Source organism: Mastomys coucha, unplaced genomic scaffold (assembly GCF_008632895.1).
Source record: "Mastomys coucha isolate ucsf_1 unplaced genomic scaffold, UCSF_Mcou_1 pScaffold7, whole genome shotgun sequence".
Taxonomy (NCBI): domain Eukaryota; kingdom Metazoa; phylum Chordata; class Mammalia; order Rodentia; family Muridae; genus Mastomys; species Mastomys coucha.
Window position 1 is genome coordinate 74,112,813 of NW_022196913.1, and position 19,151 is coordinate 74,131,963.

Here is a 19,151-nt window from a genome sequence, read left to right on the forward strand (position 1 = left end):
TGCACTTGAATTACAGTTAATACCTGTCAACATACCAATCTCCAAGCCACAAATGACCTTGTATGTTTTCTGTCACAGCTGCTACCTTAGCTCTCCACCCTGGACATCCCTGTAACTGAAAATGCAACAGTACCTGCGATGACCAGCATACTAACACAAGCTGCTTTTAGAACAGACAGACATATTCCATATGATCTAACAATTCTCCTGCTGTGTCCACAGGGAAGAACTAGAGAATGGGAATACTCTCATTCTGATTTCCTTCATTACAAGGACAGATCTAAAATACTCAAAAAAACAAATCAACTTAAAATTAAAATAGATTGTGTTAAATAAAAGGCTGAAAGGCAAGCTAGAGGGAAAAGAGGAATGTTTCAAGCTGTATTTTATTAGTATTTATTGTCAAGGTTTTTGTTTATTTCCCTGTCCCTAAGTTGTAAGTAAAATATTTAATTTTGTAAGATAGAAGAATCTGAGCTCACCATGATTCATACTAACACCACAAAAGAACCTTCGAGATGGAAAAGGGAACCTGGCACACATTCACATAGCAAACATTCTGGATTCTGAATACTTTTATACACAGGTCACTGTGTCAGGGTCAATCCAGACAACATGTGAGGCACACTTCCTTTAAAACTAAAATCCAGCAGGAAATACAAGACAAAAGCCTCATTAAAAAGCTGCTAGACACAAGATACATAATATGATAGGAGAGTTTAGAGAAAGGGGTGTTTGGCTTTCTATTGTTTCTTGAGGCAGGTCACAACACCCAGACCAGGCTGGCCTTGAACTACACCTCCTCTGCCTCCAGGGTGCTCGGATTAAAGGTATATTCTACCACACCTAGCAAGACCAGGGCATACTTTAAACAGCTAAAGGAAGACCTCTAATACTAATTAGACTTATTAATCTAGACTTTTCAGAAGTTGAAATAATAATAACACAAGGAGAGGAGGGAAGATAATAAATTGATGCCATGTTCATACAATATGTATATATAATATATACACACATATATTTCAGATTAAAATTTAGAATTATTACACACTGTGATCAAGCAAATAGTAAAAGAAATCATAAATGTTCTTGAAAGTCATATTTTTATTAGTGAACACACAATTCTCAATCACTCTAGATAAAGGAAAGCTGGTTTCCAGGAGCCCCTATTTTCATCTGCTCCAAAGTATAATCTGGGTCAGTGAGCTAGCTCAGCGGGTAAAGACACACTACTAAGCTTGACAAGCTCATTTAATCCTCAAGATCCACACGGTGGAAAGAGATAAAGTGTCCTCTGACTTCCACACATGAATTGTGTCCCTGACTCAAGTAAATCGATAAATAAAAAGTTATTTTTAAAAACTATCCTACAAAAATGCACATCTATCCAAACACTAAAATTCGAGGGGGCCGAATGATTGAATTCTCTGCTAAAGAAAAAGCTCATTTTACATCGTCAGTCATGGTTTCCATAACTGGGCTAGTCAATAGGTCAATGAAAGGCAAGAAATAGAAAACCCTGTTGCTGGGAGATGGGCAAGACACTCGCCACACAAGCATGAAGACCTGAATCCCAGGAACCCATGTGTCTTAGTTAGGTTGCTACTGCTAGGAAGAAACACTATGAAGAAACACTATGACCAAAAAGCAAGTTGAGGAGAAAAGGGTTTACTTGGCTTACACTTCCACATTGCTGTTCATCACTGAAGGAAGTCAGGACAGGAACCCAAACAGGGCAGCAACCTGAAGACAGGAGCTGATGCAGAGGCCATGGACAGGTGTTGCTTAGTGGATTGCTCACCCTTTATTCTTATAAAACCCATGACTATCAGCCCAGGAACAGCACCACCCCCCATGGGCTGCGCCCTCCGGCCTTGATCACTAATGAGAAATGCCTTACAGCTGGATCTCATGGTGGTATTTCCTTCCTTTCTGATGACTCCAGCTGTGTCAAGTCAACACACAAAACCAGCCAGTACACTATATTCTAATATATTTTTACTATCTTATAAGCATGAATTCAAACTCAAGTGAATTTTAAGATAATTAAAGCAGGGGTCACATACTATTTTCAATCTGGTAGAGAAGCTTTAACATGGCCAAATTTAATGTGCTAAACCACCTGTTTGGAAAAGATTTCCAAAGTGTAGAAAAAAAAAATGGTTGCAATGTAAGACTTACCTCTAGAACTTAGCTAGGATGTTGTAAATAAACTGTAAACCTTTTCTTGAGACTTAATTTTTCTCATTAGAGAATCATCCTATGAACACCCCACCAGAGTACCAGAGGAAACTAATACTCAAAAAAGAATGAAGAGTTTATGTTCCTATGCTGACTTTGCTATTTTTCATATTCTTTCCAAATAAATAATTTATGTTATTTTTACATTTTAATACTTCTGGGGAGTTTACACATATGAAGATAATATAAATAGGGTACAATCGTACCACTAAAATAATTGTGCTTCAATATGTCAATTAGATTTTTCAATATTTTCAACACTAATTATATGTAACATCATAATAGCTTTGTATTAATAAACATAATTCCAATTTATTCCTCATTAAATATTCAAAAGAATTCCCTTTTTTCTTCATCTATTTACTTCTCTTGCCTCTCCATATCACCTTATCTATTCCATAAATATGCATAGAAACTCACTCCCTTTACTGCTATATCCTTCCTAGGGTAACTACTACCACTAGATGGCAGTGTGTGTGTGTATATGTGTGTGTGTGTGTGTGTGTGTGTGTGTGTGTGTGTGTGTGTGTGTGTGTCAGAAAGTCACATATTACTATAACCTAAAAACTGTGTAATTACAAACCCTAAAGACAACAAACTAGACTTTAATATGCAAGATATATACTTCAAATGCAAAAATTACCATGGAATCAGAGGCAGGTGACTTTTACTGAAAACAACTATATTATTTAAATAAACAGTTACTAAATAAACAAATACTTTTACTATCAGCTTAAAGAACATAGAAGGAGGAAGGAGAAGGCACAGAAAGGTAGGAAGGACTTACTGAGGACTTTAAGTAAGGACTAATTCCTTAAACCTTTTCCAGTAGCCTTTGGAAAAATTCTCTTCTACTGAAAGCAAGGAGCCTGTGGTAGTGTTTGGGGTGAAGAGGATAGTGCTTGTTACAGATAAACAGCTGTCAGAGCTCTTTCTTTGAAAAATGGCCAAAAATTAAGTTACTCATCTTTAAGGATCTACTCCTTCTGCACAGAATCTAAATTCCCTTTGTCTTTGTTCTATCATTAAAACTGCAAAACTCAAAACCAATGCTTTTAGTAAAATATAATTTTCTTACCCTCATTGGATGTATATCAGCATAAGGAGGTTTTCCTTCTGCCATTTCTATAGAAGTAATGCCAAGAGACCAGATGTCAGCCACACAGTTGTAACCTATTTCTTGAATTACTTCAGGAGCCATCCAAAATGGGGTTCCAATTACAGTATTTCGTTTTGCCATTGTATCCTGGAATGATGTTACATAAGCATAAATACTGCACAAAAACACAATGTAAGAAAGTATAACAACATATTCATTAAAACATGTGATCTGCTAATATCACAGATTCTATTCAAAATTAACTATTTTCCAAATGTTTCAACTAGTTATAACACGACATATTTTAGGAATCTCAAATTGTAAAATAACCAGAGGACTTAACTCATTACCATGATATGACGATAGCAATAAAAGCAGCGAGCCAAGAGAGTCACTACTGTTTCCCTTTCATCAATGTGAGCATTCTGATGCTAAATGTACTCGGTATCTAGTGACCCTTACATTGGAGTAAACAAACTCCATTATGGCTTCTTCTGCATAAGAGTAACAAAGTTACCTTTCCATACACCCCTAATTATCAGTTTAGTCAGTCCACCCTGAAAAATGGTCAAAATGTATACAAATTACTAAAGTCAACTTACTGTTAACTGGCCAGCCACTCCAAAATCTGCAAGTTTTGCATGTCCTTCTGTATTGAGGAGAATATTCCCGGCTTTTATATCTCTGTGTATTTTCCTCATAAAATGCAAATATTCTAATCCTTTCAATGTAGATTTTAGGATAGTTGCAATTTCATCTTCTGTTAACTGAAAAAGAATATTTTAAAAATTATGTTGAAATACAATCAGTAACAAGTACTTCTTTCTCTCTCTTTCTCTCTCTTTCTCTCTCTTTCTCTCTCTCTCTCTCTCTTTCTCTCTCTTTCTCTCTCTCTCTTTCTCTCTCTCTCTCTCTCTCTCTCTCTCTCTCTCTCTCTCTCTCTCTCTCTCTCTCTCTCTCTCTCTCTCTCTCTCTCTCTCTCTCTCTCTCTCTGTGTATGTGTGTGAGTTTTCAAGAAAAGGTTTCTCTGTGCAGCCCTAGCTATTCTAGATCTGGCTCTAAAGATCAGGCTGGCCTCAAACTCAGCAATCCACCTGCCTCTGCCTCCTGAGTGCTGGGATTAAAGGCATGTGCTACTACAAGTACTTCACAGCCATTAAACCTCTACAAAAAGATCAAGATTAATAAATCACAAAATTCCTGCCCTCTACACAGTGCCTTCATTCTATTATTACATACTTTACTTAAGACTGAAAGATTAGAAGTTCCTTTAAAATTACCTGTGATGCACCAAAGTAAAAACTCGTATCCTAAGAATCACCTGACAAGAACTCATGACTTCCCATTGGGCCACTACAATTTGTTTTCCACTGACTATTTAATTTACTTTAAAAATAATCCTATAGTGTAGTATTATATTCTAAAATAATAACAAGTCAGTATTTGATCTTCTTTCCAGGTTCCTGTTATTAGAAAACAATTTCTAAATCCCTTGCAATTTGCTAAACAAAAGAGATGAAAGGGACACACACACACACACACACACACACACACACACACACACACACAGTCTCATGTAGCTCAAGGTCGCCTCAAACTTGCTATCTAGCTGCTGATGCACTGAACGTCTGGCTCTCCTACCTGCACTGCCCTAGTTTGGGGCTTACAGGGATTCATCATCATACCCAGTTTACTCAGGGCTTCACACGTGAGGGCAAGCACTCTATCGGATGAACTACATCTCTATCTCCTTTTCAAAAATTATAATATGGCTCTTTCTTACTAATGACATTGGTGGGACCCTGAGTAATTACACAATAGGAAATGGTCACTAGAAGAAACAATCATGTCATTAGACGATTGGTTGCTCAGCCCATCTCATGACATGTGACTTACCATAATGCCTATATAATCAAATTAAACATAAATGGCTGAGCTACAGAGAAAGGCATACTTTGACAGGAAACAGGTGGTAACACTAGAGAAAAGGACAGTGGCAACTGCCACAAGGGAACTAGGCGGAGAACTAGAGAAGGCCCTGAGGTTTTTTGGATATCCAGGAATACCTGAGACTGCTTTTGGTTTTATGCTTCTAGCATGTTAAGGGTAAGGCGACTCGGGAGATGCCCTGAAGACTCACATATTCTGTACATGTTAGTCACTAAGCCACACCTCCATCTCTGAACACTAGGAGGTATTTTGAAGCCAACTGTATGAATGATTTCTTGGAATACACAACCTACACTAAAAGAAGGTGGGGGAGAAAAATTCCTTGACTCAACTTCTCAAGCCTGTCTAAAATTCAGAAAAGGGGAGGTACACTTAGGAAACATATTTTGCTAACATATTATCCTGAGACTAGAGATGGAAAAGGACACTGTAAGAATACTACAGAATGCAAATCCTTACACAAGTGCAAAAGAAAATACAATTTTTTTTAATCTCTGTAATAAGATAGTTAAAACTCAGCCCTCAAAACAGGAAAATGCAAGTATTTTTGTGATCAAACAATAATTTCCAAACTATACAGAAAACTCCTAAAAGCCAATTAGAAATAGGCAAAAGATCAGAATAGGTATTTTCTTAAAGATAAACAAATGCCAGTTAAAGAGACGCTCAACATGGGGATGGAGAGATGGCTCAAGGGTTAAGAGCACTGACTGCTCTGATGAAAGTCCTGAGTTCAAATCCCAGCAACCACATGGTGGTTCACAACTATCCATAATGAGATCTAACGCCCTCTGGTATGTCTGAAGACAGCTACAGTGTATTTTCATATAATAAATAAATTGAGAGAGAGAGAGAGAAAGAGAGAGAGAGAGGGAGGGAGAGAGAGAGAGACTCAACAGGTAAAAACACAAGGGCTCAACATCCCTGACCACCTACAATATACCATCACCCACAAGCCCAAGTCACTAACTTATAGACCAGAAGGCTGCTTATCCAAGCCATGACGACAGATACTTGGGTATTATTGTGTCCTAAAAGGAAGGAACTTCTGTGATACAATGCAAGGTTTTGCTTTTGTTTGCTTGCAATGAGATCATTAATCTATGCTCATGGCTATTCTACCCTTCTACATGAATGGTTTGCAGTCATACTCAGAAAATAAGAGATAAGAGTGTCATTTGTGCCTGCTCTTTATAAACTCTAGATCACGGTCCCAAATGGAGTAGCATAACTCAATGTAGCAGCTATGGAAAACATGACAATGCAAAAGGTTTCTGGTTCCTCCATATGTACTGTTTGGTTGGTGTTTCAGTCCCTGGGAGCTCTGGGGGGTCTGGTTAGTTGATACTGTTCTTTCTTTGGAGTTACAATCCCCTTCAGTTCCTTCAGTCCTTCTCCTAACTCTTCCCTTGGGGTCCCCAGGCTCAGTCCAATGGTTGACTGTATTTGCATCTGTATTAGTCAGGTGCTGGCAGAGACTTTTAGAGAACAACTATACCAGACTCCTGTCAACAAGCTCCAGCTACATATATAGCAGAGGGGAGGCCCTTGGTCCTGTGAAGGCTTGATGCCCCAGCACAGGGGGATGCTAGAGTGGTGAGGCACGAGTGGGTGGGTGGGTGGGTGGGGGAGCACTCCATTAGAGGCAAAGGGGAGAAAGATGGGCAGTTACAGAGGGGAGAACAGGAAGGAAGACAACATTTGAAATGTAAATAAATAAAATAACCAATAAACAAAACAACAATAGGCTATATAAGTTCTATAACAACAACAGCAACAACAACAAAAGGTTTCTAGTCAGCCCATCTCCACTCCTTTCAGACTGGCCACCAACCCTAACCCCGCCTTCTACCACTTGGACCCCACAACCACCCCAATGGCAGAAAGGGCAGATCATCAAAGAGGCTTCTTTTTGCAGGAGCAAGAAGCAAGCCATTACAGAAAGTCACAACTACTCAAAATGTAGGTAACAAGTGCTGAGAGATCCCCAGATGAAACTGATCTATCCACAGCCAACACCACAGAGAAGGGAGCAAAATCTCTAAGAGCTGGGAGACCCGGAAATAATCAGCCTGAGGCTGTGCCTTCTAGCTATGACAGAGAAGCTACAGCCATGAAATCTCAGCATCATGGCTGGGAATCAAGACCTGAGTAATTACAACAGTTGACATCCCAATGTAGATTAAGCAAACTTCACACAACTCTACCCCTAGAAGAGGAGCTACTAGCAATCAGCAATTCCTGAGAGAGGGAGAATAGAGCTATCCCAGGGATAAGGCTACCCCACAGGGACTGGTTATTCAATACCAAGTAGTCAGTCCCAGAAATATATACATGCAGGCAAAATTGAGTAGATCAGCAATATATTTATTAACTTATACGTGCATGTATGGTTAAAGAAGAGAGGACTGTGAACTTATAGAGGGAGGGCACAGAAGGAGTAGGAAGGAAAAGAGAGAGAATAAAAGATGTAATTATATTTTAATTACATTTTAAAAGTTAAAGGTTTCTGAACATGAAATAAAAAAAAATCAAATTCCAATGTATAAAGAATCTGAAGTATCTCTGCCAGGCTACTGACTCCACATCATATGACCTCACCGCAGCCTTGATTCTGAACATGTGACACGTGGATCATAGACAGCACAGACCATCTAAACAATGGGCTGCCTGAAATATGGGCTCAGATTTGAGACTACTGCATATTATGCAATGTTTTTATTATACTATAAAGAGTTTTGCTTCTAGAAATATAATGATTTAGAGCAGTGATTCTTAATCTGGAGGTTGTACATTGGATATCCTACATATTTACATTATGATTCATAACCGTAGCAAAATTATGGTTATGAAGTAGCAGTGAAATGATTTTGTGGTTGGAGGTTAGCACAACATGAGGAACTGCATTAATGGGCCACACTTCTGACTTACAGTCTACTTGTAACAACTAAGTAAGTTTACACTCTTTTAGACAACAATCTCTTCCAACAAATGTCTATTATACTGGGTTCTACTCTACAGATATTGTTGAGTATGCTTAAAGGATAGTAATGAGAAAATTAATAGTCCCGTCCTTATTAAGCTTACAGATTATTTGAAGGCTGCAGAGATAGCTCACCAATCAAGAGCATAAACTGCTCTTGCAGAAGACACAAGCTTGGGTTCTTGCACCCACATCAGGTAGCTCAAACCTCTTGTAACTCCAGTTCCAAGATCTGACTCCCTTTTCTGGCCTCCACTAGCACATGTGCACATGTGTACACAAGCACATACTTGCATATTCTCCCCCCCCCCACCTCCAACATAATTAAAGCATTAATGGTCTACCTGCATTTGGTTCCAACCTAGTAAAGATGGAGTGGGTAGACCAGAAACTAACTTCATTAAGTTATTTTCCTGTCAGTAAGAACTTCCTCACACTCCTCTACAAGCCACTCTATTCCTCTTCATTTCATATCATCCTATAATCAAAACCAATATAGTTTCTAATCCCTCAGCGTCTGGACATAAGCAGGGTTTGGTTTCACACTGTGTGATAGAGTATTATTTTAACAACTCATTTGAGTGTTGATGATCAAAAGAATATTTTAATAAAGTTAATGGTATGTTCCCAAAGGAGACTGCTATATAACAATGAAAACCCAAGCAACAATTTAACTTCACAAAGCTGAATGAAGAAATCCAGATGGTGAAGCAAAGAATTCTATGAATCTACATATAAAGCATAAAGGAAGCAAACCCTGCCTGCATAGTCAGCAGCACATACTTATCCAAGTGTAAAGGGTGTACTTATCTGATGCTGTCCACATGTTTCTAAACTTGGATCCTGAATATTTTAATGTGTCATAAGCTTTGAACCTAAGATATACTGTGGTTTCTGCCTCTTTACTACATTTTAATAAAAGGGTTTGCTGTGGCTGGTTTTTGTTGTTGTTATTTGTTTTTTTGTTTTTTAGTTTGTTGTTTTTGAACATAAACAACTTCTGTTACTCAGGAGTCTTTCATCATTTTGCTAGATGTTTAAGAATACAAGATAGAAATAAATGGTGAATTTGTACAATTCTAGACAGGAAAGCGTTCTTTATACTTAGTAGTTTTAGTGTCAACTTCTCAGACTTCCCACACCATGCTTGCTCTAAAAGCTCACCATCCTGGCAGGAAATATGTGCCCCTCCCTTTGGCTACCAAAGACAATGTAGGCCAAGGCATTAGAATCCCACCCCAGGAATGTTGGGAAAGGGAAAAGGCTGAAACATGGTTCCATCCAGAAAGGAAATTTATCTCCCAAGAAGAGATTTCACACAGTGCTGACATTTGACAGGATAGCCTAGCAGCCTACACAATGACAGATCGTGGGAAGACCACATCATAAACAATTCTACTTATTTAAGTAAAAGTCTTGCCAATATTTAAGCTTAAATCTTGAGTCAAAGCCCCTAAAGAAGGACCTGGGGATCAGAGTCCCCAAGCCTCTTTCTTTGTTCCTCTTCCTCTGTGTCTGCAGTGAATTCACCTCCTCTCTGACTCTCACTGTAGTTGTGTCTTAATCAGTCTACTGAGAGCAAGTGGCCAAGCCTAGGTTTTTATCCTAACAACCTCAGTAACATTATATTTTAGTATATTTTTAAATAAAATATCTAAAAGTTTAAGGGTCACTAAGTGCCTGCCAGTCCATTCTTGTGTACATATACACATGAGTTGAGCACAAGCAAAGGTTTCTGTCTGGTCTATTCCATAAAGAAGCTGGTATGTCACATTTCAACAACAAAAACCGCTTTACTTTTAATTGCAATTGCCAAAAGTTTCTATTCACACCCCCCAAAAAATAATCATTTTAAGCCGGAGGTTGGTGGCATACAACTCAATCCCAGCATTCAGGAGACAGAGGCATGTGGATCTTTGTGAGCTTAAGGCTAGCCTGGTCTACAAAGTGAGTTCCAGGACAGCCAGGACAGTTACATGAAGAAAACCCGTATCAAAAACAAACCAAAGGGTTGGAGAGATGGCTCAGCAGTTAAGAGCACTGACTGTTCTTCCGAAGGCCCTGAGTTCAAATCCCAGCAACCACATGGTGGCTCACAGCCATCTGTAATGAGATCTGACTCTCTCTTCTGGAGTGTCTGAAGACAGCTACAGTGTACTTATATATAATAAATAAATCTTTTAAAAAAATAGTTAAAAAAAAAAAACAAAAAATTACTGTAAATACTAAGTAGGAGAAGTTTTTCACAATAGAGGCATGACATCATCTTAATATTTGATTTTACATTATTAAATAAAAATTACATGAGGCCATTATTTTAGACTGAGCTCCTATACTAGTCATCAAGAATCACAGATTAAAAACCAAATGGAGTCACTATAATAAAGCCCAAGTCACAAAACTAAAGCTAAATTGTTATCTGGCAATTAAGCAACTAGGAAAATAAGCAGTAATCACCAAATTTCCTAAGTGTGTCTGTTTTACATGACAGAAGAATGAAATAAGCCCTATAAAAAAATAAGTCCAATCTTCATCTCCCTAAGACATGAAGTTTCATTTTGAAATCATCTCTGTTTAAAATATTTTATTATATAAAGATTATAGCTTTATCCTAAGTGGCTATACTTCAAGTAGAATCTCTTCCCATTATTTAATAAAATAAAGGTAATAATGCTGTTTCATGTCGATAAAAATTTTATCAGTTCAAAGAGATACTGACTCAACCATTTCAAAAAATGGTCAGTATGTTGGTAGTTTTGTGCTAATTTGACACAAGCTAGAGTGATATGGAAAGAAGGAACCTCAGCTGAGAAAATGCCCGCACCCAGCTAGCCTATGGGCAAGCCTGTGGTACATTTTCTTGATTGATGAGTGATGTGAGAGAGTCTAGCCCACTATGGGTAGTGCCACCACTGGGATGGTAGTCCTGGGTACTAAAAGGAAGCAGGCTGAGCAAGCCAGAAAGCAGCATCCCTCCAATGGCCTCTGCATCAGCTCCTGCCCCCAGGTTTCTGCCCTGGCTTCCCTCAGGGATAGACTTATAAGTTATAAGACAAAATAAGCCCTTTCCCTCCCTGTGTTGATTTTTGGAATGATGTTTTATCACCACAATATATATATATATGAAAAATCAGGCTATACTGAAAACTCTTAGAAATAAAAAAAAATCACAACAAAGAAAATCTACTTCCAACAGAAGGAAATACTGAAGACATCAGCTCTAAGATGGAAAAGTCACAGATGAGCTAGCTGCCAAACTTCAGCTAACACTTCTGTTCAATCCCTTCAAGTGGAGACCATCAGCAGGGATACTCTATTTACGGGTTAAATCGGTGATTCTCAGTGCATTAGGTTTGATTTCATTCTGATACTAGATGAATTTGCAATGTCCTTTCAAAATCATTTTGATGGCATTTTATAGTATGCTCGAAAAGAGAGAGAGACAGCACATGTGACAGACAGACAGACAGACAGACAGACAGACAGAGAGAAAGAGGCAGAGAGCCATAAGTGAAGCGCTCAGCAATCAGGGATGGAAATAAGACGTTTGTAGCTAAGCTAATACATTAAAAGACGGAAGTCTACATCTGGTTTCAATTTTACTGTGAATTCTCTGGCAAATTTAAAAAGAATTTCATTGTACAAAAACAAAAAGATGGTTTTGATAGGCTTTAGTCCTCTGGTTACTTTTGTTTCTAGAGTCATATGATTAGTATAATAATATGATACATTTAATATGTCACCATGTATACGGTTTTGATAAAAAATGCACCCACCAACTTGTCTCAAGGGCAAATGCATAAATGATTTTAAAATAAACAGAAATCCTTAATGTTTTTAGTCAGTAAAAGCCAATACAAGTGAAGTTTTTAAGTTTATACGACGTTAGGAATTTATATTTCTAAAAATGAGTCAGTTAACTCATTTTCATTTAATCATCGATGCATATGAAACACTGCTATCAATTACTTATTACTTATGCACTTATTACTGTTAGCTCAGAAGGATACAAGTCATTGTGCTAGTGAAATCTAAAACTTTATAACAAACTATATCATATCAAGTTTTACTCACAACATGATTCTGCATAGGATCTTTTTAAAAATATATTTGTGTGTATGTGGGGGTGGGGGATGCATGTATGTGTACAGGAGTTTACATAGGTCAAAGTATTGGGTCCCCTGGAAGTGAAATTACAGAGAGTTGTGAATAGCCATGTGTATTGAGAACTGAACTCAGGCCCTCTGCAAGAACAAATGCTCTTAGCTGCTTTAGCCAACATTCTAGTCCCCTTGTATAAGATCTTTAAAACTGACCTAGAGCTAACAAGATGGATAAAACCCCTTGCTGAAAAAGCCTGATGGCCTGTGTTTGATGCCCAGAACACATGGTGGAAGGCAAGAACTGACTGGCAAGTTACCCTCTGAATGCCATATGGTTACTGCTGCATATCACCTTGACTCACTACACACCACACACAAACACATATGTCATTAAACAAACAGATCAGAATGCAATAATGTAATCTTTAAGAGGTCTTGAATGGCACCGGCTCCTAATGGAGGACTTCTGCCATCCATCTCACTACACTGTCGTCCCCATCCAGGGAAGCTTCACAGGTAACTAACCTGACTCTTGAAGAATGGACAACATTTATCAAGTGACCAAGGAGAGGGAAAAATACTATTGAATGCAAGGGTGACTAGCATAAGAACATATAAAACCACCAGCCTAAGTATCAACCACAGCATCAAAAATTGTCAAGTGTGGTACCATAAAGATGAGGAAAAAATGTCAGCTAAAAGAAACAGACAAAAAAAAAAAAACAATGGAACCACAGATCATCACAGCAGGCAAACTAAGACATAAAGACATGTACTGCATGTTTCCTCTAGTTCCAAAAAGTGAAAATTAGAGAGACATGCCAGGAGCTGGTAAGATGGCTCATGAGTAAAAGCGCTTGCCACTGAGTCTGAAGCTCTGAGTCTAATCCACATGGTGTTGTAATGGAGAGAGAAAAACAGATTCCCCAACGCTGTCCTCTGACTGCCACAGCACAGCATGTATATATCCAGACACATAAACAAACCAACATTTTAAATAAAGAAACATAATATGGTTAAAGTGCATCATGAAAATATCACAATGACGGTCATTATCTTCTAATCTACGCAAAACAAAACACATACACACAAACAAGCACATGCACACACACACATGCACATGCACATACATGTGTAGTCCAGTATCAGCAACTAGTATTTTGAGGGTTTTTTTTTTTCTGAAACATAGAGCACATGGGAAAACAGGACAGATGGGAAGGCAGACACTTCACATCCTAACAAACGCTCTTTGGAGTACAAGAACTAAGAGAAATAATAGTCTGTAGTAAAAGTTGCTGCAGTAAAAGCAGCTTAAATCCTGGGGAGAGTTCCATAGTGCAATTAACAGTAAACACCTTTAGCAAACTTAGGAGACCATAGAGAAGCAGAAATATACCAGCTGAGTCAATGCTAAAGCCATCTGTCTGCTTCCACAACTGAAACTGTTATACTCCTGAGCCATAAAAATAAAAAATAAATAAATAAAATTGGATTATTTAGTTTTTAATAACTAGTTTTAAATTTTCTTCATGTATTTTGGGTTCTCTATCAGATGTAGAGTAGGTGAAAATATTTTCCTATTTTTTAGGCTGCCACTTTGTCCAACAGGTGGTGTCCTTTGCATGTAGAAGTATTTCATTTTTGTGAGGTCCCATTTATTAATTGTTGATTTTGGTGTTTGCCCTGTTAGTGTTCTGTATAGAAAGTTGTCTTTTGTGTAAATGCATTAAAAGTGATTCCCAGAAAAAAAAATAGCTCATGAACTACCTCACACATACCTAGAAAACTGAACATACCAACTGGGGATGGAGCTAAAACAGACTAATATGCACAAGGCTTTGGTTTGTTTCCTGGCACTGGAGGGGAGATCTGGGAGAATGTTGCCTAACAACTCAGGAAGTCCCACTTCTCTGAATAGAGTCAATGACCATTAAAAATAACAAACAAAGCAATACACATGTACAATGGTTTTTGGAGCTTTGATTTTACTGGTCAAAAACCAGAACAGGAACTCATTTTATACAAAGGGAATGGAAAATATATAACCAGTCCATTATACTCCTGTGAGTATTGTCATTATTTTCCATTTGTTTTAAAGCTACGACTTACAACACCCAAAACTCAATCTTGACTCCAAGGGGGCACACCAATAAAAAGAAAAATAGCACCTTCTATACAAAATGCTCACTCTACTATGATTTGAATATGAAATGCCCCAAAAAAAGACTTGTACTGAAGGCTTGGTGCACAGCTGGGTTACTATCTAGAGGTCACTCAATCCTCAAGATTTATCTATTGATGGACAAACTGATATGTGGAATGGGCTTAGATGGTGTGGCAGCTGTGGGGCAGGACTTGAAGAGACGTGTCCTGCCCTGCTCTTCCCTCTCTCCTCCCTCCCTCTGACTCCAGCCTTGAGATAAGTAGCTTTCCTCCCTACAGCCTCCTATTATGACCCTCTGCCTTGTCATAGCAGGACAAGCAGGGGATCCAGCTGAACACCATGTGCCAAATTAACCTTCCTACTTTAACTTCTGGTGTTTTATAACCATGATGAAAAGCTAACATTCTCCTCAAACCCTAGTACACCAATGAACTCGCTGCAGTGCTCTGATTAAGAAAACTGCTATAAACAGAGAGGCTGGGAACCACAAATACAACACTGGACTTTAATGCCATGAGTAGATTCTCCAGAAGAATTCACTTACTACTGAACAGAAACAACAGGCTCTCTGCAAAATATCAACCTTCCTATCGCTATTGTAAGGGAAGAAGTTAGGAGTGCAACCACTTTGACAATCAGTATCATCAGGCACTGCTACCAAAATTTAGCTTTCATTATGGAAGCTATTTTTGAGGGGGTTTTAAATTTTTTCTAATTCTTGGTGTATTTTAGGGAACTTTTTGTTTTGAAAATATGCAACAATAAGCTTTGCACAGTGGCAGTATCGTAGCCAATGAGGTTTATCTGAGGCGCAATTATTGCTAATTGAAAATATGCAACAACAACAAAAAAAAATTGTCCTTTTTGGCCAGTCTAGCACACTGAGCTCCTACTAACACATTCTGATTCCCTTATATGGCAGTCACTTCTCCATCTACAGACCATGTCCTAGTCAACCATCATAGCCCAAGGTAAGCCAACTACCACATCACAGTCCAAATGCTCACAGTGATTGCCCATTCTGAAGCACTGAGGGGCAGGAGCATCATTCTTTACTATTGGATCTCTAACTGGCAGCTAGAAGCCAGGCTGCTGGCAACCATCTTGTAGCTACAGAAGAAGAGATGGGCAAAGCTGATATTAATATGGAGGTATCACAACAGACAAACTCTACGCATTCTTTCAACCCTGAATCAAGCCACATACAGCACTAATTTTACAAAGAATTAACACCTGCAGTTGGGAGACAGTGACAGGTAGATCTCCTACAGTTTAAGACCAGTCTAGTCTAGACTCTGTATTTAAATAAGTTAATAGATAGATAGATAGATAGATAGATAGATAGATAGATAGATAGATAGATAGAGATAAATATATGATGTGGTTCTCTATAACTTATGACCAACAGTTGAAACTGACACAGTTCCTAGAAGCTAGCATGAGAAAAGACCCTAGAAAAATGGTTTGTGTATATAAAAAATTAACTCCAGAAATGCTAACGGTTATTGTGAATCTATAACAATATAAAAGCTCTGAACTGACTCCTATTTTCTGCCTCTAACCAAAAGGAATGTAATATTTGGGGCTAGTGAAAGTATAATAAAATTGTCTTTTATAAGATGCATGAGGATTCTTTAAAGTCTCTTTTTGGCCACTTTCACTATTCTGGCCAAACTATATGTTTACTTAAAATTGAACTGATACTATGTTCATATTTTCTGTTAGAAATCCTTCAATGACTCAACTTCCATTACTTTTTATGATACATAATATAATCAAACAGAATAGTGAGCAAAACCCTTCAAAAGTAATATGAAAGATTACATACAAAACTTTATCTGAATATCAATCTTCATTTTCCAACTTCTTTATGATCCAAATTCCTCTCCCTCTCCCTTGGTTAAAAAAATATAACTTAACAAGGGCTCTTAGGTATTCAGGATAAAGAAAAGCCTGGAAGACTACAGAGCAGATCACCATTCCATATCATCCACCAAAAGAAGAGATCTGAGAGTATAAAGTGTCCAAAGTTTCAAGCAATAAAAGAAGTGATAGAACAACGCAAACCTTCCTCTCAGCAGAGTGCATACGTTAAAAACATAACTAGAATACTTTAACTGTTATTACATATAAGAGGGCAAAAAGAGTTTGTCTTTCACAAAATCTGGGCTGCACATGTCTGGCAAAGAAAAAAGAGGTTAATAATCTTCCACAAAGTCCCACAGCTAGTGATCTAAAAATGAAAGCTTTCACTACTTCCACCACATGTAAATACACATCTACATGCTGCTTCTAATCCCTTGATCTACAGAGAGAGAACTGTCAGTGCACTGTGAAGACGGTCACTGGGCAGACATTTAAAGTCCTTTCCCACATGAAAAGAGTCCTGAAAAAGAGATCACAAAACACCAGAAAAGCACTCAATATATAAGAGGTTGTAAATCCAATATGAACTGTATCTATTACACAAAGAGAAAGTAGGCAACAAAGTGACTGGGCAAGACAGACATGAATTAGACCAATCACACAAGCAGATATAAGCCCGAAGAAAAGCACATTATGGAATACAAATCCACAGATACCAAAAGACATCTATTATCAGCAACAATACAATTGTAAGGCAAATTAAATTAGAATTAGAAATCGTTATACTTTAAAGAAAAAAAAACATGTTTAAGGAAGCCCATAACTAATATCAATATGGTAAATACATTTCAAATGTTCTAAATATCAAATCAAAGCTACTATGAACAAAGCATTAATTCTTTTTTTCAAAGCATTAATTCTAAGGTTAGTGGGATTTTCAGACATTTTGAATAGCCAATGCTTGGTTTTATTGAAGATACTCTTACTGTGCCTACAAATACAACATCTTCTTCACTTCCTTAATTCAGTCTACTGGTGAGTTCTAGAGTCCTTGGGCCCGTAGTCCTCTGTACATCTCTATAGAAACCTATCTGAGAGGTACATTCATAAGATAACAACACTTTCTGCAATCTACAAGGGATGGTGAGATGTTTACAATACCAATGCATATGAGCAGGCTTCACTGTTCCAGAAGGTGCTCTGACAGGTCAGTCATTTGGGTGTTATCTTTAAAAACATTCAATGAAGCAATCATCTCACTGCACTCAATGCCGAAACTCTCAATACACTCAATGCCGAAGCTAAGCCACAAAGAAGTTAAGACACAGTAACTGCATAGCACAGGCATGATTTCATCCCTCCAATTCTGGTCTAGATTTCATGTTTTTGACAACAATAGCTCAGATTTACAGCATAGGTGTTTTCTGTCCCAAACCTACTTCTACTTCTTGTTGACTCCATTTTCCTTTCGAAAAAGGATCAACCATAGTTCTTATCTCATAGCTGGTGAATCTTATGGCAACTAAATGTTGTCACATAATATAAAATATTTAGAAAAGTACCTGTCATATAACAAGTACTATGTAAATACTGTGTCACAATATTTACCAAAAGCCCCACATAGGGCTTGAAACAACCAAGTACCACTGTCATAAACCTAACAGAATTTGCCATGCAAGATATGATCAAAAAACAAAAAAAAGAAAAAAAAAGAAAACTGGACTTTCTAATTATTTCCTTTACAAAATAATAAATCTATCACAAGCCTCCAGGGAAAAGCACACAACACTTTAGTTTCTAGGCTCTTCAGTTTAGAATTTCCTGTCCATTAGCCCCATATCTGTAACTAGTCAAGGATCACAGAAACACTTCATTCTGGTAAAAACAGATTCTAAAAGGATCTCTAATGGAACAAACTGAATGTTGCCTATGATTTTAGACACAAAATGTACCTGGTAATTATCATATGCATGGCTGGGGACTGGGCACTATGATAAAATTCAACTAGATGACAAGTAAGTTTTGGAGACTGGAACCCCCCCAGGAATCCCCACAGGACTAGTGCTCTTCAACATCTAAGTCAGCCTCTGAGCCTCTGAGCCTCTGCCTCAACAATGTTTTTGTACAAACCCAACTGTGTAACTCTAGTGAGACTGCTCAAAGGCTGAGGAGAGGAACTGCTAGGATACATGTGCTCACCTGTAAGAGAATAACAGCTCACTCTTCAGAGTGCTTCTGTGTAGGCTGGAGGCTCACTGGTTAACAGCGGCCTTTGCTCTTCCAAAGACCTGAGCTCAGTTCCTGGCACCCACACAAAAGCTAACAAACATTTCTATCTCCAGTTCCAAGAGAAGAAACTCCCTCTTCTGGCTTCCACGGGTACTCACATGGCATACATACATACATACATACATACATACATACATACATACATGTTGGCAGAACACTCATATACATAAAACAAAAAAATAAATTTAGTTTTAATGATAGACATTTAAACTCCTGAATTTGAAAGTATAAAAGTAGATGGGGTGTGCAGCTAACATGGATATGCAGCAAGGTGAGGACATAAAAGCATTGACTCTGCTGTGGAAACAAACCAGAGCTCCAGATACTAAGCACAGAAGAAATGAAGACAGGAAGCAAGGGGAGAGCAAGGGAAGGGAGGGGAGGAAGAGAAGGGGGGACAGAGGAAGGGAGGGGAAGAAGAGAAGGGAGGGACAGAGGAAGGGAAGGGAAGAAGAG

At 38.1% G+C, this 19,151-nt stretch overlaps 1 protein-coding gene and 1 pseudogene across 1 annotated transcript in view; one reads left to right on the forward strand and one right to left on the reverse strand.

The window, feature by feature from the left end:
• The window catches only part of Stk3 (serine/threonine kinase 3), a 249,173-nt gene that overhangs the window by 185,009 nt on the left and 45,013 nt on the right, over window positions 1-19,151 (reverse strand). Inside the window, exons 5-6 of the mRNA XM_031359209.1 lie at window positions 3,943-4,107; window positions 3,320-3,487 (exon numbers count right to left, since the gene is read on the reverse strand). Of these exons, the coding sequence (XP_031215069.1) occupies window positions 3,320-3,487; window positions 3,943-4,107 (333 nt within the window). The remainder of the gene's footprint in view (window positions 1-3,319; window positions 3,488-3,942; window positions 4,108-19,151) is intronic.
• LOC116082968 lies at window positions 15,305-15,422 on the forward strand (annotated as a pseudogene).